At 47.4% G+C, this 21,149-nt stretch overlaps 1 protein-coding gene across 1 annotated transcript in view; it reads left to right on the forward strand.

Annotated features, from left to right (window-relative positions):
* Positions 1-21,149, forward strand: part of Lama3 (laminin subunit alpha 3) — a 231,863-nt gene that overhangs the window by 114,009 nt on the left and 96,705 nt on the right. Inside the window, exons 24-32 of the mRNA XM_040757846.1 lie at positions 3,677-3,837; positions 7,308-7,416; positions 8,910-9,007; positions 10,538-10,682; positions 16,037-16,163; positions 16,256-16,395; positions 18,054-18,169; positions 19,138-19,349; positions 20,419-20,623. Coding sequence (XP_040613780.1) covers positions 3,677-3,837; positions 7,308-7,416; positions 8,910-9,007; positions 10,538-10,682; positions 16,037-16,163; positions 16,256-16,395; positions 18,054-18,169; positions 19,138-19,349; positions 20,419-20,623 — 1,313 coding nt within the window. The remainder of the gene's footprint in view (positions 1-3,676; positions 3,838-7,307; positions 7,417-8,909; positions 9,008-10,537; positions 10,683-16,036; positions 16,164-16,255; positions 16,396-18,053; positions 18,170-19,137; positions 19,350-20,418; positions 20,624-21,149) is intronic.

Consider the following 21,149-nt stretch of genomic DNA (forward strand, 5'->3'; position numbering starts at 1 on the left):
GCTAAAGATATTAAGATTGCTTCTTAGATAGACTTTCTTCACTTCATTTTGTCAGATTTTAAATTATGAAATATACTTATTTTGTTAAGTAAAGCAATATAAGTAAAAGCAATTAAATGTAATGAAAAACAGAATATTCTCTCTATTCTACCCTAAAATTACCTTTACCACATTCCTTTCTGCCCATAGTGCACATACACACACATGTGTATATGTATACTCACATGCACATATATTTAATGTGTGAGAATGAACATGTATGTGTGTGTGTGTGTGTGTGTGTGTGTGTGTGTGTGTGTGTGTGGTTGGTTGGTAAGACAACAGGGAAGCCCGCTGAGGTGGACCAGTCACTCAGGAATTGTAAACTTTTATTAATTAAACTTAAGTATATCTAAGTTATCTCTCAGCTACATCAAGTATACCTCAAGGTCTCAACTATCACCCATGTCCAGGGGACAACATGGACCACAGATTATTTTTGTCATTGCAAAATGACTGTTGTGATGAAATTCAAATTTGTAGAGTTAGGAGAGGTTTCCTTCTATACACCTTCCTGACTGCCTCCATCTCATATGTTCCTGTGATCCTTCCTGACTGACAGCCTCCATCTCACATGTTCCTGTGATCCTTCCTGACTGACAGCCTCTATTTCACATGTTCCTATGATCCTTCCTGACTGACTCAGCCACCCATGTTACATGTTCCTATGGTCTTTTCTGAGAGAATCTGCCATACTTGAACCTTAAACTACCTGTCTAATTATCTGATTAAAGTCTCAGGACAGAACTCATCTGTCTTGTTTTCTGTGGGATGCTCACTAGCTGGCCATGGCCAAAATACTTAAATTCCCATCTGTCATCAGAGATGATAGTTCATCCCTCTTGGTCTTACTCAAGCATCAGATTTGATAACCCCACCCTCCACACCTTTATCCAGCACTTGGAACTAGCCAAGAGAATCCTTGTGCTGTAGAACCATTTGACACTGGGTCCTTTCAAGTTCCCCTTAAACAAAATAATAAATAGCACCAACAGCAGTCATCAGATTGTACCCAAGTTTGTCTGGTTTTACCATCACATGTATTTTAAGCAGTTAGCAGGCCATAGGACTCACAGTGGGATGGCAGTAGGAACTCAGAGGAGTGCTATGACAAAAGTCACAGCCAGCGAGGACTTGTCACTGGCCTGTGTGTGCTGTGTGGTCAGCTGAGGCAGTCAAGCCTCCTTTTGCAGATCACGGTGGGGGGGGGGAGGCAGAGCAACTTCTCTACAAGGGCAAGGCTAGACTTTTCTATGTAACAGTCAAAAGCGGGCAGCTAGGGCACATTTTCCCCTGAGGGAAGCCTTCATTATATAAGAATGGAAGAATCAGCATGGACTCTGGGAGGTGCGTGACTCAGCGCTGTCCTGAGGAATAACACATGCACATTTTCTGCAGGCAAAGAGGAGGGCTGTTTCATTAAGTGGGGTAAAGCTGGGCTGAGATGGAGCTTTGGGTCTGAGATGCCTTACACAGTGAGGAATGGAGGGAGTTCTCAGGTTGGCTCAGGCATACAATGTGCACACACACACTTTAAATAGTTCCCCTTCTAGGAATCTTACAGAAACACCAGCGAAAAGATGTGTGTGTATACATGTATGTGTGTGCCTATATATGTGATATAACATTGGACGTTATCTCATCAACAGATGATTTTCGTGTGTGTGTGTATGTGTGTGTGTATGTGTGTGTGTGGTATGTGTGTATACATGTGTATATGTTTTCAGATACATGTGTGGGTATGCATGCATACAGAAGCCCAAAATCGATGCCAAGAATTACCACAGGTCACTTTCCCACATTATTCAATGGTCTCTCGGTCAAACCTAGGGCTCGCCTATCTGGTTTTCCTTGCTGGTCAGCCTGCTCTGGGTTCCTCCTGCCTCTGTCTTCCCAGGCTGGAATTACAGGCAGCCCACCACAACCTTCTGATATATGTGTGGGTTCCGGGGATCCCAACTCGGGTCTTCATGCTTGTGAAACTGTTGCTTACCCACCAACTTCTCTCTAGCTTAAATTTTTCCTTTATATTATTGGGTGCCAGACAGCCAATAGGAAAAAAAAACCTATGTATATCTATAATGATGAGGGCACATGAAATACTGGGGCTGGGATGGTGGCTGTTGGTAAAGTGCTTGCTTTGAGAGCATGAGGACCTGAGTTCAAACCCCCAGGACCCATGTGAAAGGAGCTAAGTGTGGTGCCACATGCTTGTAAAATCAGCGCTGAGTAGGTACAGACAGGCAGATTGCTGGGGCTCACAAGCCAGCCTAGTCCACTCAAAGAATTCCAGGCAAAGAAGAGATCTCTCTCAGAAACACACACACACACACACACACACACACACACACACACACACACACACACACACACAAGCCAGCCTAGTCCACTCAAAGAATTCCAGGCAAAGAAGAAATCTCTCTCAGAAACAAACAAACACACACAAGATGTTAACCTTTATTGAATGATACCAAGGTTCACCTCCAGTCTCCATTCATATGTGACTCAGATGCATCTTTATACACACCAATGAAAGTGTAAAAATAAATAAAACAACACACCGTGATACTCTGTTGAACAAAAGGAAACAAATCAGGACAAAAACAACCCAATTACAATTAGAACTACCAAGTTTCTGTAGTACTTGTTGTATGTCACGTAGAATTGAAACACTCTCCATGCATTCATTTAACCTTCAACTGTGTTGAGAGGGTACTAATGCTATCCCCATTTTATGGAGGGGTTCTGATGCTATCCCCATTTTATGGAGGGGTTCTGATGCTATCCCCATTTTATGGAGGGGTTCTGATGCTATCCCCATTTTATGGAGGGGTTCTGATGCTATTCCCATTTTATGGAGGGGTTCTGATGCTATCCCCATTTTATGGAAGGGCACTGATGTTATCCCCATTCTGTAGAGGCAACAGACATTAAGTCAGAAGCTCTAGGTCACTCAGCTAGTGTCAGTTGGATTTTGGACCACAGGCTCCTGCCTCATGATTGACACAAGGTAAAGGCACAGATCCCCAGAGATGGCCAGAGAGTAAACATTTCCAGCTTTGTGGGTCATGACAGACCGAGAGCATCCATCTTTCTTAAAAAACAAAAGGGGGAAGCACATGTCATCCATAGAAAATGGTTTGAAAGTATAAAAGCCAAGTGCCGTCGTTCTTGGGGAAGGAAGCGTGTATGCGCTGCTCTTACATGATTTTTATTTGGCTAATGTGACATTTCTCTCTTGACGTAACATTTGAGAAGCCCCCAAGCAGTCTCCCCTCTCACACTGTCTGTGGCTCTTCTTTTTATACCTCAAGTTGGGAATGTTTGTTGTTTGTTAAGAAACAAGCAGCTGAAGCATCCCTGAGAACAGACGTCCTTAGACGCAGAATCTCCAGATTGAGAAAGTGGAAGTACGTGGTACCCTCTCAAGTTCCAGACGAGTGATTATGCAATGTTTCTCTGAGCTCAGTCTTGTAGCAGGGCTTCTACCCCGCCCCATCCTCTTTGGAGGATCATGTGTTTACTATGCAGACATGACCGGTCTGTGGGGCATCTTCTCCTGCTTCTGTCATTGTGTCTGTAAGCATCCAGTGTATCGAACATCTGGATGACCACCTATCTACTTGTCTCTCCCCAGGTGGAACTGCGCCTGCGCCTGCGGGTCCCACAGACTGGCCACTACGTCATCATGCTGGAGTATGCCACGGAGGTAGACCAGCTTTTTGTGGTGGACGTGAACCTGAAGAGCCCAGGGTCTGCCTTGGCAGGCCAGGCGAACATATACAGCTGCAAGTACAGGTAATGAACCCCAGCCCCGGAATTCTTCCAGTGGGGAAGTCTGCCCAGGGCTTTGGTGATCACTGCACTGGACTTGCTTCCTTTTGAGGCAACCTTTGAAAACTAGTAGGGAACTAGGTATAGGGTATAACATCATCCCCAGCTTGGTTTGGGAGCCTCTCTGTGGGCAACATTGTGAACTAATATAACAGGTGCCCATCCCCCTTCATAATCTGGCATAATTAATGGTTGATGACTGCTCAGTGCACAAAGCAGTAACGGAGGACTCTCAAATCTACCCTAATGGAATTTTTTCTCAAGAGTGCTAATTGACAAGGGCTTACTACAAAGGATTTCCTTTGCATAACATTTCAAGAACACTCTTTAATTAAAGAGTCAGCACAAAGGATATTTGTAGGCCAGACTAAATGTGTAATCAATGACACCTAAGTTGTAGTCCCTTGATACACAAGTGGAGATCTGCAGTGAACACACCAGTTCTTGGCCACAACCTTCAACATTTTATTAACCTGTTTTTTATGGTGCTTTGCGTCAAACCCAAGATAACTTGAAGTATCTGACTATCTTCCTAGGTGGGAGGTGAAAAAATTATGCAAAGAGTAGCTTTCAACAGCTTAACATAGGCACTTTTTTTGTGTGAGTCCTGGTCAAATGTCTGTCGAATTAATGTTATGCTCCCAGTGATCCGAAATATGCAGCTCTGAGGACTTCTTTTGTGGAATGAAGATCCAAAAAATGAAGACTCATATGTGGATATATGTGTCGTGCTGAGGCTCAAACCCAGTGCCACGTGCATACTAGACAAGTACTGTCCCCCTAAGCCTGTATCCCCAGTCCTGTCCTTGAGTTTGAAGGGCATGAGATGAGGCTGAAGTAGTTTCTCAGAACAGTCTGTCGCTATCTGAGTATATGAGCCTCACATGCAGTTGGCCTCAGTACCACTGTAATTGTGTGCTCCCTGATGGGTAGGGCCTCGTGTCCTGAGTCCTGGGGGCATTGGCCAAGGGTTAATCATCATCTCTCTGTCTGAGCCCAGTTTCCAGTTCAGCCTTTAGACTCTCCCCATCTTCCAGATCCCAGGCCTGATCCCTTGTCACAGGATCTGGGAGGAGATGGAGGGATGTTCACAGTTAGTCTGGTGACTCTCCAGATGATCCCAGGACGACTCCACAACATCTACACCCAAGTTGGAGGAGTTTATTGTTGTTCTTTTGTTCAAGTTTGCTACAGTGAGATGGAACACGAAATGCAAAGATATATTAACCATAGAGTTTATTACAGGGCGGGAGAGAGGGGGAGAGATGAGAAGAGACGAAGAGGGTAAGAGAAAAGAGAAGGGAGAAGAGAGAGGAGGAGGCAGGGGCTTAGGTGTTGGCCAACTGGGAATGGTGGGGTGTGTGTGAACTTAAAAGAGGAAGCTTGCGAATGCGCACTGAGCCCCGTAAGGAGTGACGTAGCAATGATGTGTCCACACCACTGTGTGTGTCCCGCTTGTCATCAGCGGGGTACGGTCAGCCTAATGCCGGAAGTTCCAACATTTATATTTTGGAAAAATGGGGTCTTGTTGTGCAACCCAGGGTGGCCTTGAGTCCATGATCCTCCTGCCTCAGGGTCCTGGGTGCTGGGGTTATAGTCATGGGCCACCATACCTGGCCCGGCAGGCAGGTTTATCAAAGAAAGAAAGGGCCCTTGCAGGACTCCATGTGGGTTTTCTGATTAGTGCTGAGGGAGGCTCCATCACATTCTCGGTCCTTCAGCACACGACAGCACCTAAGCACGCATAGCAAATCCATCGCTAGAACAGCACAGCATCCTATTAGACTAGCAATAGCCTGTGTCGTACTTAGCCACCCCCAGGAAAGTCGCATTGCATAGTTTTACTTGGCTGGAGTATTTCCTTTTTCTATGCTTCAGGGGTCACAATGGTCAAGTGAAAGCAAAGGTAAGGAGTCTTGTTTTAAGTGACAGGCCTGCTCAGCATCGCACAGTCTTCTGCTGAGGTCTGAACGTCCCCTGCATGTCTCAAGTGATTTCTAACCACTCCGTCAGAAAGACATCTCAGCGAAACAGTGGCCAGAGCATCACTTTTCAGAGTAATGCCGTGATAAATCAAGTCTTCTCCCCAGAGTGCGGCTACCCGTAATGGATAAACCAACGACCATCTGTTTCTTAGTGAGGCTTTTTAAAGGATAATGATAAAACTAAATGCAAGTGAGTCAATGTATTTAGCTCCCAGGATGACACTCCAGCCCAAAAAGAACTGCTTCAATTGCACTCACACGCAGACTGTTGGGTTTCTATTTATGCACACAACTTCTGCTTGATTCTTTGCATAGTCTATCTCCTTTTAGTCATTGCCTAAACATCCTTGACTAAATTATCTCAGGTGTTTATTAGTGGTGGCCGTATTGTCTTATCCTATCACTGGTTCCATATTCTATGTATCCAAAGGAAAATGGCCTTAAATATGTTTTACAATGTGCTTCCCATCAGAGTCAGACGGATTCCATGTTGCAAAAAGATGACTTTAAAAATGGTCTCAAATTAGTTTCTCACCTGATGCAGTGGAAAGGGACGAAGGAAGAAAACAGACTCAGCCCTGAAGGCCGTCTGGCTTGCCCTTCCCTCATGTTAGGAAAGCCAGCAATGGGAAGGTCATTGCTAGGTAACTTGAATTACAAATGGTCTAAAGAATATTAGTAAATTTCCAAGAGATCTGCCATCACTGCCCCAGTGACTGATGACTAACGATGCCTTCCCTCACTCCAGGTGGAAAGGGAGAGCAGGGGCCGCCATCCTGAGAGGTACAGCAGGGGCCTGTAGCAGAAAGGTTGCTAGCAGAGATGGTGGTTGGAATCTAGTTCTCTCTGTGCTGCTATAGCAGAATAGCATGGACCTGGTACTTTATAAACAAAAGAAGTTCGTCTCTCACTGTTCTGGAAGCTGGGAGTCAGTGTGTGTTGGAGGCTTTTGTGCTGAGTTATTTCCATGGTGGAAGCCGGAAGGGCAAGGGGCACGGCAGTCTGTTTTTATATCAGAATCATTCCTTGGCCTAACCCACTCCCGCAGTAACAGCAATCCACCCACAGAGGACTGACCACTCCAGTAACAGCAATCCACCCACAGAGGACTGACCATCCCAGTAACAGCAATTCACCCACAGAGTGGGTGTCCATCCCAGTAACAGCAATCCACCCACAGAGTGGGTGTCCATCCCAGTAACAGCAATCCACCCACAGAGGACTGACCATCCCAGTAACAGCAATCCACCCACAGAGGACTGACCACCCCAGTAACAGCAATCCACCCACAGAGGACTGACCATCCCAGTAACAGCAATTCACCCACAGAGTGGGTGTCCATCCCAGTAACAGCAATCCACCCACAGAGCGAGTGTCTACTCCCTAGCCACCTTTGAAAAATCATGGAGATGCCAGGGGTTGGGCTAAAACATCTGTTTCCTTTTGCAGCATTCTGTGCAGGAGCGTGGTGATTGACAGCCTGAGTCGTACGGCTGTGTACGAGCTATTAGCAGATGCAGACATTCAGATCAAGGCACATATGGCCAAGTTCCTTCTGGTATGCTTTCATCTAGCCCATGGACTTAGAAGTCTTCCGCTGTCATCTGTATTCCCCCAAAGCTTATTATAATAGGGGCTGCAATTGCATTGTATCTATAAATTCAACCTGTGACAGTTAACTGTTCTCCACTTGAGCCTTCTTCATGTTACCTCATAAAGTTCAGGCATCAAATTTAATGCATCCCATAAAACGTCACATTTCATTAATTTTTGTTTATCATTATTATAAATGAAATACCTTTTATCATTATTTTTTCTACTTTATTATTATGTTTGGGTATAGAAATGATACTGGTTATCATTTAATTTCTGTCCCATTTTGCTATCCTATGTAGTTTCTTGGAGCATTCCTTCAGCTATTTAAAGTTTATAACTGCTTATATAATAATTCCCTATATTTCAGTAAGGGTATTATGTAATTAATTAGGTATATACCTTTAAGATTTGAATGCCAGCTAGACAGATTAATGACATTCATACCCATCCAGGTGATGGTGAGAACTATGATCAACAGTGGGATCTCCCTAGGAAAGGGATTGGAACATTTACAGGAACTGTCTCAGGGAATTTAAGATTACCCAAGTGTGAGACAGCTTCCTGTTACTGCTGGCAGCAAGCATGCATCACACCCGGGGATTGCCAGGGCGATGTGCTTTAAATATTTGTGCCTAGCCTAGCAGGACTAAGGAAAAACTTGGAATTTGAGGAATAGTTTGGAATCAGACTTTTAAAATTATTATTATGAAATGGTGGTTTTCTGTCTCTGAATCTAACCTCTTCATCTTTGGAAATTGCCCTGGGACTGACTCAGCTTTTTAAGTGTGGATTTGTCACTGAAGGTCAAGGTGACTTGCATGGATGTTCCATTGAAGGCAGGCGATTGTCCATCTGGGTCTTGTAAACACCCTACTTTTGGTGATGCTCCACGCATTTTTGTTTATGCCACTGCCAAACTACTTTGCCATCAAGATGGTGATACAGTTTGACTTCAAATCTAACAAAAGATACTTTAATGGCTGACTTTCTTATGTGACCCCAAGCTAGCTTTAGACAAATCCCTCAAGGTCCAAGTGGGCTGATGTCTGAGATACCTTCGCCAGATACAGTCATGTCTTTGAACAGCAGGCCTGTTGGCCCCTTTCTCTTCCTCCTTGAGCATTTCAGGTGTCAGCATTGACCCTAAGTCAGAGAGAAACAAGAAGCCCCAAAGGCCCTGGACAGAGCTGATCTTGAATGTTCCCATGATTTTGTTCTTGGTCTGATTTGTGAAATTATTCTAACAACAATGTAGTCAGTGATCCCGTATAATAAGAAAAGGGATTTTTTTTTGCCTGTGGGGGTGCTACATGCTTGCCATCCTGCAATTTTACTACTTAAAAATAATATATATTTTCCGAATGAGTTCTTTACTTAATAACTGCTTTTAAAGAGTGTGGCAGGGTCAATGGCTTTGCCAATAACTACTGTGTGTTTTTACTCATTTGCTCGCAGTATCATGTTTGTATTATACCCACTGAGGAATTCTCAACTGAATATTTGAAACCTCAAGTCCACTGTATTGCCAGTTATGGGCCGTTTGCTAACCCAAGGTAATGTGTTTCCCTTCTTCCTTATCAATACTCTGAGAAATCGTGTCAAATATGTAAGTATGGCATTTTATGCAGGTTGGTGATCCCTTCTCAAATGCTCGAGACCCTAACTAATTTGAATTCGGGAGCATTTACAAATACATAACAAGGTATCTTTGGGATAAGACCCAAGTCCAAACCAGACATGAGTTATCTGCCACATGCAACTTTTTCATATCGCCTGTAGTTAAATTTATATGGTATATCTGGTGTGCCTCTGTTTGGATTATGATCTGTCACAGGGGTCACCAGTGGAATTTTCCACTTGGGGCATCATGGCAGCACTCAAGAAGTCTCAGATTTTATAGCTCTGGGATCTAGAGTTTGGGGTGCTGAGAATCTGCCTAACTGCGGTATAAGGCAAGACACTGATGTTTAGTATGGGATGTTAAGAAGAGAAAAACTGTGGAGGGGGAGAGCTGGCTCAGCAGTTAAGAGAGCTTGCTATGCAGTCTCGATGACTGGAGTTTGGACCACAGCATCCCTGTAACTAGCTGGGCTGGGCATCCTGCACACACCACAAGCCCATCAGCTCCAAGATGGGCATCAATAGATCACTAGGGCTTGCTGGCTTCCAGCTAGCCAAGAGCACACAAGCCCCCAAGCTCAGGGAGAGAGCCTGCCTCAAGCAGAGAATAGGGAGAGGACACCCATGCCCTCTTCTTGCTTCTGCTCACACATGCAAGCATCCACACCTTCACATACATGTACACATGTATTCATACACAGATACATACACACACAAACTATTTTTTAATTTAAAAATAAGAAGAGTTGATGCAGCTAATAACTCTTCCCAGCTGTCAGTTTTCCACAGGCCCATAGTATACATCATGGCACAGACACAGCAGCCACTGGGGAATGGTTAAGCCTGCTCCTTGAGTGCAGGTCTGCTAAGTTCTCCTCTGAGCCCTCACTTTGTTCCAATCCTTTCATCTCTGTGTCGAGGCTCGTCTTTTGGACAAACCACAAAAATAATGATCCATCTCAGACCTGTGATATCAGAACTAGCTAATTAGTGCTCGTTGCGGTTTTCAGGGGTGTTGTTTTGCATTAGATCCAAGAATAATTAAAAGGTTCAGCCATGGAAACTTGTGTGCATGGTTAGGACTCTAGAAGCCTCTAGCACAGTGCCATTTTAGCCGTGAAACAAGCTACACACATTTGTTTCTCGTCTCTCATACCAGCATTCCTTCAGAGAGATCTCATTTGATTGACTGACTTCTGTTTGGGAAAAGGAAGTATCGATAAATTTCTATTTTATATGTCTTAAAATGAAGATCTTTCTGTTTTAACTGCCCAGTTGAGCAAGTGCCTGGAACAGGCTTGGCCAACAGGCCGCCCTAGTACTGCCATAGGAAGGTCTCTAGATCCCCACCCTCTGATTTAGCCTGGCACGCAGTCCACATCTCTTTCTTTGTCAATGACTGTTATGCAGTGATTTTTGTTTGTTATAATACAACCATATTTTTAAATGCTTTATTTTTCTAGTGTCACCTGTGTTTCCCTGGCCCATGAAACTCCTCCAACAGCCTTAATTTTGGATGCTGGGAGTGGGGACCCTTTCTCTGTCCTGTCTCAGCAGCCCTCCCCTCCTGCAGATGTCACTAATGGAGTTACCCTGAAGGCACCACAGGTAGGAACACCCTCCACTGTATTGTTTCTGGACCAATGGTTCCCAGAGTGTGGCGCCCACAGTCCCTACTGCCACCTGATATGATACGACTCAAGAGACCTTGGCTGGTTAGATCCAAGGAACCCCACCCAACGGCTGGCAAGAGACACATGCCATGCAGACAGTGTTCACCTGGAGAGTTTTACTGGGGGGAGGGGAGGAGAGAGGGGAGAGGGAAAGGAGTGCAGAGCTACCTAGTGGGAAAACAGGGGGGGCCGGGGAGGAAGAAGAGAGAGAGAAAGCAGGAGGGGTTCTGCCTTTTAAAGAGAGGGGCGCAGCACATGTGCACAGAGACCACACAGCAGGCCAGGATACTGCCTGTGTACTGAGCATGCCTGCAGGGGTGAGGCCCTCTGCCAGATCTCCAAGGGTGTGCCAGGTGTGCCTGAATGTTGACACCTCCCCTGCCAAGCAGCATCACCTTGGGGCTTGTTTGGGATGTACATTCCTAGGCCCCGCCCCAAAACTCCTTCATTCCATGCTCTGGAGTGATTTGTATTTTACCCATTCCCAGCCTCCTACCCTGCCCCCCGAAGTTTGGGAACTTCCACTCTCAGCTGTGGACCATTGAGGGATGCAGAGAGTGGGTGGCCTTGACTGTGACCCTGCTGCCCTCCCCTACTCCCGTGTTGCAACACCTATTGCTTTCATGGGCGGAGGCCTTGCCTTGTGGAGTGTTCGTTCTCTCCCCTGATGGATTACAGAACTTTGAGAAGAGCCGCTGCAGCCAGGAAACTGTTAACCATCCCCTGCTGCACCAACACAGGACCATTTAGGTGGGGAATTCTCAAGAAACACCGATTATCATCTAGGGCCAGGAGGTGAAATCTAGTAAGGTCATGAAATGTTTTTACCAAAGCCATAAAATAAAAAAAAATGACAGGATCACTTTAAAAATCACAACATTCTGAGTTATGGAAATATGCTGAACATCTGATGCTACTGCATGAACCCAGCAAGGGCTCTTCTCAGCTCACCTAGTGGCCGACTTAGAAACTCATGCTATCTGAGAGAAAATTGCGGAAGGGTTCCGTAAAGAACCAAAGTAGCTGCTCAGTGGGTGAAAAGGGGAAAGTTTGCTTCAAGCTGCCCAGGCTGTCTCTCTGGGAAGCAGAGAAAGGCATGGTGTGGAGCAGGGTTTTTAAGGAATGCGGTGCATGGCAGGCAGGAGGGGAGACTGAGCTGGGATGCAGGGCTTTGAGGAGTACATCGGGTTCCCCTGAGTAGGGACTGAAGGAGTCTAAAGGCCAGCACTGACCTTGACGTGCTAATGGGCATAGGTTAATGGAAGAGCCAAGTCCCTCCTGCCTCAGATAAGGAGAATGACTCCTTTTAGCAGCTAGGGACTATTTTCTCAAGTCCCCGAGGGAATGCTGGCTTTTATCTCAGTGCCAGATTTAGGTGGAAGGAAATTTGGGGGACCAGGCATTCTCATAGGAGGTCTTGCAGCTAAGGGGAAGAGAGCTGAAATAAAGCCCTGGTCTTGCTTTTACACTAGAACGTTGGTTATTTACCTCACACCCATCACGTAAAAGATGGATAGAGGCCTGCAATACAGCCTCCCCCTCCCCCCCAGTTAAAAAGGAAAGGCCTTTGCTCACCAGCCTGGAATGTTGGTGGAAGGAGAGAACAGATTCCTGAAGGTGTCCTTTGGCCACCATATGCATGCCAGGCCCCCACCCCAGTGCACAAAGAAGCATGACACAAAATGGCCCCCACCCCAGTGCACAATGAAGTGTGACAAAAATTGGCTCCCACCCCAGTGCACAAAGAAGCGTGACAAAAATTGGCCCCCACCCCAGTGCACAAAGAAGCGTGACAAAAAAATTGCTTTGAAAGATGACAAACTTCCCTCACTGTTGCAGTGGTGTTGTTGCTGAAGGTTTTTTGAGTTAGAAGAGCTGGGCATATTCACTTGGGCAGACAGATTAGCTCGGGCTTCTGTTGTGCTTGGAAAGGGGGTGGGGAGTGGGAGAGGGTATAGCCCAGAATGAGGCTCCCTTCCGCAGACTGGAGCTTGTGTGGCCTGAACTTTCCACCCACAGGGAGGGTGTGGACTCCCGGGTTTCCTCAGCAGCTTGCCCAGGTGTGAGGCAAACAGTATGAAGTGGTCATTGCTATAAATAGTAACCGACCTTACAGGTTCCCAGGAAGGAAGGGATCTGAGGTGAAGTCACCTGCAGAGGAGTTTTATTAGGACAGTTACAATGTCACAGCCTGAGGTGGAGGGCAAGCCTGAGGTGGAGGGCAAGCCTTCAGACTGGAGGAGAGATACCCACCATGGATAACATAACTAGTGAGCCTGAAGGAAAAGAGTCAGGGCCTTCAGTTCACAAGATGCTGGGGGAGTAACACCTCAGGCCAAACACATGAAGGAAAAAGTCTTCAATGACAAAGAGCAAAGTAGTCTTGCTCTTATGGTTTTGGGGTGTGGCTAAGTTCTGCACCACGTGACCTAGCCTGCGAATAGGCATCAGAAAGGTCCCTAGGGAGGTCTGGCAGCAGGATTAGCCTGCAGCTGAGCCTAGGAGGAGCTCACCCATTTGAGATGCCTGTTAGCTTTCTGGAGAGGCACAGATTGCAGGAGGCATGGCTTGATTTGGGGAAGGCAGACCAAGCATATTTGTCACGTAACCGAAAGCTTCCTCACAAATGGAAGCCTGCTCATTCTTACATGTGTGCTGAGTCCCTCCTGGCAGCGTGCGTGTGGCACCACCGGCAGCGTGCTTGCCTAGCCCTTTGGCAAACATACTGAGCATTTCTGTTGGGCGTGTACCCAGGCATGTAACTGCTGTGTCATGTGTTTGGCTTTGATAAATACTGCCAGTTTTCCAACATGATTCACCAAGCCTGCTCCCCCAACATCCACCAAATGTATGGTTGTGCCTCAGTTTCTCCATTCTGTAGGCGAGAGACATTTGGTCTGTATCTATGCTTTTTAAAAATTTTTTATTATGTATGCATATAGTGTTCTATGCTTAGACACCAGAAGAGAGCACCAGATCTCATCACGGATGGTTGTGAGCCACCATGTGGTTGCTGGGAATTGAACTCAGGTCCTCTGGAAGAGCAGCCAGTGCTCTTAACCTCTGAGCCATCTCTCCAGCCCTGATCTGTATCTAATTCTTAAGAATTTATTAGTTTATTTTTTACATTCCAATTCTAGCTCCCCCTCCCTCCTCATCTTCTGATACCCCTACCCATCTGCTCCTTGGAGAGGGGGTAAGGCCTCCCCTAGGAAGTCTGCTAAGTCTGTCCCATCATCTTGTTGAGGCAGGACCAAGACACCTCTCCACCCCCACACCCTGTGTCTAGACTGAGCAAGGTGTCTCTCCATATAGAATGGGCTCCACTAAGTCAGTTTGTGCATTAGAGTTAGATCTTGGACTGCCAGTGGCCTCATATATTGTCTCAGCCGCACCATGGTTAGTTGTGGATTTCTGCATGGGCTTCCATCTGTTTCTGGAAGAGGGTTCTAGCTTCTCTGGGGTTGTGGACTGTAGGCTGGGTGTTAGGATAAAGGGCAAGGGGGACCTTTCGTGGGGGACCACAGCGTATTTCATGGCAGGCAAAGGTGACTGGGGGGGCAAACATGCCGGGCAGACAGGGCTTAAGTGAGAAGTTTTATTAGAAAGGGGAGGGAGGGGGAGTAAAGAGAAAAGAGGTGAAGAGACACAGAGACAGAGAGAGGAAAAGAGGGGGACAGGAACAGTCCTGTCTGCCCTAGGGGGACAGTGGGAAGCAGAGAGTGGAGAGAGCAGGAAAAGATCAGAAAGAGTGTAAGTGGGTGGGATCTGTCTTTTAAAGGGGTCCTTTGTACCTGGGTGCAGACTAGTACTCACGTTACCCTGGGCTGACCAGAGTACTGCCTGAGTGCATTCTGCCGGGTGACAGGGGTAGGCCAGTGTAATGCCTTAATCCTTACACTGGGTATCTTTTGCTTTATGTCTGCTATCCACTTATGAGTGAGTACATATTATATTTGTCTTTCTGGGTCTGGGTTATCTCACTTAGGATATTTTTTTCTAGTTCTGTCCAGTTGCCTGCAAATTTTAGGATGTCATTGTTTCTTCCTGTAAGCAGTACTCCATTGTATAGATATATTATATTTTCTTTATCTATTCTTTGGCTGAGGGGCATCTAGGTTGTTTCCAAGTTCTGGATATTACAAATAATGTTGCTATAAACACAGTTGAGCAAATGTCCTTGTGGTGTGAATGTGCCTCCTTTGGGTGTATGCCCAACAGTGGTATTGCAGAGTCTTGAGGTAGGTTGATCCCTAATTTTCTGAGAAATCACCATACTGATTTCCACAGCAGCTGTACAAGTTTACACTCCCTCCAGCAATGGAAGAGTGTTCCATTTTCTCCACATCCTCTCCAGCATAATGCATCTAATTTTTGTTGTGTATGATTGCAAGTTTAAGTTTCTTTAAACATGCGAAGCCTTCTTTAGTAATACAGCAGTTGCCATTTTAAATACCTAGTTTGTTCTAGTTTTTTAACCTGGTTGTATAGTTGCTATAGCAGGATACCTAAGGCTGGGTAATTTATAGAGAAGAGGTTTTCCTAGGTCGTGGTTCTAGAGGCTGGGAAGTACAAGATCAGGTAGCTGTGTCTGGCAAGGATCTCATGGATATCGTAGCATGGCTGAAGGGGCCACATGGTCGGAGCTTGTGTTCCAGTAGCAAATGGTCACTTGTTCAAGAGAAGACGGACAAAGGTGGCTGATGCTTCTGAACAATTCACTCTCGTGATAACTGACCCCACCCTATGAGGGAAGAACTAGCTTCTGCAGGTATTTTTAATCTGTTCACAAAGGCTCTGGCCACATAGTCTAACTGCTTTCCCTAAACCCTTTAAACCTTTGGCGGGTCCCACAGCAGGTGAGGGACAAACATCGGGTGAGAGACAGAGACTTGCAAACTTAACTTATGTGGAAAGTTTGTTGGGGAAAGGCAGGGGAGTAAGGAAAGAAGAGAGAAGAGAGAAAGAGACAGAGACAGAGAGACAGGGAGACAGTGACCCACCCACCCCCCCTAACTGACAGAAAGACAGAGAAGGTGGGAGGAGTTAACCTCATAAGGGGCCTTGGCACCTGCATACAGAGCCAGGGTACTGCTTGCCATGTGCAGAGGTGGCACGTTTTATCAGGTCCCCAAGGGGCGGGGCCAGGTTTGCCTGGATTACAATACCCTGCATCTCAACATTGCATTGAAGAATTAAGTTTTTATAGGGCCCAACTAAAGCCACATTCCATGTCCTAATCCTTCAGAGTTCTTTAGTTTGAGAGTTCCATCTTTGTTTTCTTCTTAGACTCAAGTCACCCTGAGAGGACTTACACCACACCTCGGCCGACACGTCTTTGTCATCCACTTTTATCAAGCAGAACACCCAGCATTTCCCACAGAGGTGTTTGTGGATGGAGGAGGACACTGGTCAGGTAAGTAGCCACAAGCAGGCTCTGCAATGTGTGCCTGATGTCACCAGCAGGCTCCAGGACACGTGCCTGATGCAACATCTCTCCCTCTCCAGGTTCCTTTCTTGCCTCCTTTTGCCCTCATTTGCTTGGCTGCCGGGACCAAGTGATCTCCAATGGCCAGGTGGAGTTTGACATCTCAGAAGCAGAGGTAGCTGTGACGGTGAAGGTTCCAGAAGGAAAGTCCTTGACACTGGTGTGTTTTGCTTAGCCTTCAGTGTGCTTCTTGGCCAGCCATTATGTGTTAGCCTCCTGCCAATACTTTCTCCATGGAATTAACCCTGTTTAGTGGAAAGGTTGATGATTTGTAGGAGTGTTACTGTTTTACAAGCCCATAAAGATGAAACCATGTGACAAAGCAGGAGACGAGGAATGACCGATGATAAAAGCCTTGCCTACCCCCAGCCTGTGCTTGCTCCTTGCCCCCGCTGGCCCCTCTCTGAAGCCTTTACCCTGTTTGCTACTTTCTGTCACTTTGTCCTGCCCTCGTTAGTGATTTTCCTTACCCTGGTCTCCATATGTTGTTGTGACCCCAGGTTCCACTCTGAGACCCCTTGTGTCATTTCCTGTGGTCATCATCCATGCCTGGTAAGTCTGTTCCCTGCTCTGTGGGGACAGCACCTGTGTCTCTGAATTCACTCTTGATCTTGCCTCAGCTGCAGGCCCTGCATCTGCCCACACAGGGTCCTCTCTGACTGGGCCTGACCTGCTCTTCCTGTTACTGAACCGGCTTCACTCTGAGTCAGGTCCTTGCTCCGTTCACCAGCATCCCCCTGGTCTATCCACTTCATTCTGGATCATTCGCCTCACTCTGGACTCCAGGGGTCTTTCCTGCCCGCTTATAGTTCTTCTTTCTTCCTTGCCTCCTCTGTCCCATGCTCCCCTGCCATTTTCTGACCATGGTCATCATTCAGAAGCTCAGCAGATTTTTACAGAACACAGGAGAGCAGTGGCCTCGCTGTCAGCTGTAAGCTGGTAAACAGTTGCTAAAGACATTGACCATTCCCTCAGGGTTTGTGAGTGCTGTAACTGGGCACGCGCAGGTGTAGGAAAACTGAATCATGCTACAGTTATTCAGTATAGTGTACTGTATTACTTACTTGTCTATTACTGTGATAAGAACACTATGACCAGGACCACGTATAGCAGGAAGGATGTATTTGGGCTTGTGGTTCTTGAGAATGAGCATCCGTGATGGATGGAGGCATAGTGACAAGCATGTTCAGAATGCCGAGAGCTCACATCTTGAGCCACAACAGGAAACAGGAAGCAGGAGTGGGAGGGTGTGCGTACAAACTGGGCTCTCAAAGTCTGCTGCCAGTGACATATGTCCTCCCAGAGGGCCACACCTCCTAGACCTCCCCAGATAGTGCTACCACCTGAGGATCAACTGTTCAAATACGTGAGCTGTGCAGGACATTCTCATTTGGTCCACAGGTACTACATAAACTTCAGAGGAAGGCCACGATAGTGGGTTCCCTGTTGGTTCCACAACTTCAGCTTGCTTACCTTTAAAATATAAAGCAGTGAGTGACCCCTGGAGGACGAGGGAGTCCCAGGCATGCATCACACGTTGCCCCAGGCAACCCTAACAGGCTGTGCTAGGGATACAAGTACCTAGAGCCAACCACCACTGATAGTCCTTGCTCCTTGGAGCAGGTGGAGCAGGTGCTTCAAGAGCCCACTGTTTCCTAGCAACTGCATTGAGCCTTCACCAACCTCAGGTGTGTTCCCCCAGCTCCTTCCCAGATCCCCTCTTGCTGGCACTCAGATAAGCAGGAAAGAATGTGGGGTCCCTCTCCTCTCTCCTCCTCCTTCACTGGTCTTAGTCACGGGTTGATGGCTTTCTTTTAGGTCCGGGTTCTAGTGGTGCCCATAGAGAATTATGACTACCAAATACTTCACAGGACGTCAGTGGACAAGTCCTCCGAGTTTGTCGACAGTTGTGGAGGAGACAGTTTTTACATTGAGTGAGTGTCGTTTCGTGGGAAGGCTCTGGCACGCACGGGGCATGCTCACATTCCCAGCCAGAGGGAGGTCTGGAGAGAGATTGGCCCAGAGTCAGCCTCCTCTTCTCACCACCAGGAGGGTAGTGAGGCCGGAGTCTCAGGAAGGTGATAGCATTTCTCTGTGCCCACCACTGTCTGAGAGACCTCAGACACGTACCATCTCAGCAAGGTGACCACGCTCAGCTTTGAGCTCAGTGGAGGTCTACTCTCAGCTGGGAGTTAGGAACCCCTTGCTAATCCCTATTTGCTGCTTTATCCTAAAAGATACCAAAAGGGGAGTCTTCCACTGGCAAGGACATATAGCCCAGGTCCCCACCGTGATGGGGACTGTGTCCTCTGTGCCTTGTCTTCTCTCATCCCTGAGTGCCAAGGGCATGCCAGCCACAATACATGCTCTGTGGTGGAACCCAGTGCCCCTTAGAAGTTTCTAGAAGGAGCCAGGAGCTCCAGAGGCAGTCTCCTCTTGTACAGCGGAGTCAAAGCTGAGGCCCCAGAGCAGGATTTAAATGACACCTCGTCAGCTCCATACCTCTCAGCCTCAGGAGCGTCACCCTACAGCTAAGGTCCCTTATCTGTGAAACGACCCCACTGGCTGGATGTCTGTGAGGCTGACATGTAGTGACATCTAGCACATCGTCTGGTCCCCTGATCTTTCCACAAGCTGTGCCACATACCACACGGCATCCTGAGACTGCCTCGTCACCATCTCCCACTGGGCATTCCTGTAATGCCCTCTCCTGGGGCAGATGTTGGGGACAGGGTGGCTGTCACTGGCTAAATCCACAGTGGGGGTAATTTTCCGCTTTTTCCCAAAGTCCAGCGCTCAGTGCCCCCCCCGAGAGATGCTGCGGGGTGGAACTGGTAGGGAAGGGAAGTTGAGGATAGACACGTATACCAGGTTGTCACCACGAGTTACTCTGTTTTCACAGCCCCCAAGCAGCCTCCGGATTCTGTAAGAGTTCTGCAAGGTCCCTGGTCGCCCTTTACCATGACGGTGCCCTGCCCTGTGAGTGCCACGCCGCTGGGGCTGCCAGCCCTCACTGCAGTCCTGAGGGCGGGCAGTGCCCTTGTCGGCCTAACATCGTCGGGAGGCAGTGCACACGCTGTGCAGCAGGCCACTACGGATTCCCACACTGCAAGCGTGAGTGACACTGCCAGGCTTCTGAAGCCTTCCTTGGTCCCTGGAGCATGGTGCTCAGGCATGACAGGGCCTCTCAGGTGTCATCGTGGACATACACTTTGGGGCTTATGATGAGGTCCTGATTCTGCAGACATAGCCTGGGCCTAAAACTGCATTCCTAATAGACATCCAGCCTATCTCATGCCACATATCTGCAAACTGTACTCTGAATAGCAAGGCTCTAGGCTATAAATATAAACGTGAGTATTTACTTATCATGTGAGAAACTTGGTCCCCTTCCTCTCAGAAGTCCTTTCAGGTTGTGTGGCCCAAAGAAAACTCCATTTAGACAGGACCTTCAAGGTCTCATGGGTATAATACTCTCTAAATTAGAAACCCTGTATTTTCACCTAAGATCCGCCCCGTGGTCTGATGCCCTGGCTCAGCCCACGCCATAAGTGGTGATAAGAGCACCGGTGAGCTTACAGAGCATCGAAGGGGGACCAGTCTTTGTCAGAATAACAATGTCATTACTGCATAATGTGCCGACCACGGGCCCTGGATCTGCAGAGCGTTGGGAAGCTGTGGAGCTACTTCAGAATGTCTTCAACAGTCACTACTCGGTGCCTTCTAGAGACTTCTGTTGAACAGGAGGTCTGAGTTAGAATGGGATGCCAGCAGCCTGATATGTTTGTGGAGAGTGTATCCTAGAGCCCATTAGTCCAGCTGCTCTTCACTTGGGGGCCTCACACTGTTATCTCCTGGAAGTCCTTGTTGTGACTACCTCAGATCACCATGGACAACAGCACCAGTACAGAAAGGAAAGCAAAACATGTCCCCAGACTCCTTGGAAATGCGTGGAAATCCCAGTGTTGTCTATAGTCCAACTTTTTGTTTTGTTTTGTTTTGTTTTTTGTTTTTACGAGACAGGGTTTCTCTGTATTGTTTTGGAGGCTGTCGGTCCAGCCTGGCCTCGAACTCACAGAGATCCGCCTGCCTCTGCCTCCCGAGTGCTGGGATTAAAGGCGTGTGCCACCACTGCCCGGCCTATAGTCCAACTCTTAAATGGTGTCTCTTTGTCCCTTGGCAGCTTGTAATTGTGGCAGACGCCTTTGTGAAGAGGTGACAGGAAAGTGTCTCTGCCCACCCCGCACAGTCAGGCCCCAGTGTGAGGTCTGTGAAGTGAATTCCTTCAACTTCCACCCCCTGGTTGGCTGTGAAGCCTGCAACTGCTCCAGGAAGGGCACCATTGAGGCAGCTGTCTCTGAGTGCGACAGGGACAGCGGGCAGTGCAGGTGAGCTATGGTACAGGAGTGTGCCAGATCCTGTCATCAGACAACCAGGTGCCAACTGTGTGTATGTTGGTCATTGTCGCTCTTCACTTCTCACCTGTGCGCTGTGATGGCCTCGGGGTGGAGATTCTCAACAAGAATGGACTTTGGTGGGTGAATTGGTTGGTCCATCCATATTTGGGTCAGCCATGCAGAGCTCCAGGTGAGGGTACCAGTTACCTTAAAGCCAGAAGCATCCTTGCCCATTTACCCCAACATGTTGTCGTGATAGGACTGTGCTGTGTGTGTGTGTGTGTGTTCTGTGAAACCATTGACTTGATAGTTTGAGTGTCCATCTGGCATAATGTAGAGTCATCTGGTAAGGGGTCTCGACCTGGTCTAGACAGTCCCTCATGACTCCCGTCCCAGGTGACTCTAGACTGTGCCTCGCTGACATAATCAACCATCGAGGCCTCCAAAGCAAAGTTTATGGGTTATGGGGAACCAGAAAAGGTTGGCTGTCTTCAGGAACCTCTGTGGTCCAGCTCAC

The sequence above is a fragment of the Mesocricetus auratus genome, unplaced genomic scaffold, assembly GCF_017639785.1.
Source record: "Mesocricetus auratus isolate SY011 unplaced genomic scaffold, BCM_Maur_2.0 Super-Scaffold_100015, whole genome shotgun sequence".
NCBI classification, from domain to species: Eukaryota; Metazoa; Chordata; class Mammalia; order Rodentia; family Cricetidae; genus Mesocricetus; species Mesocricetus auratus.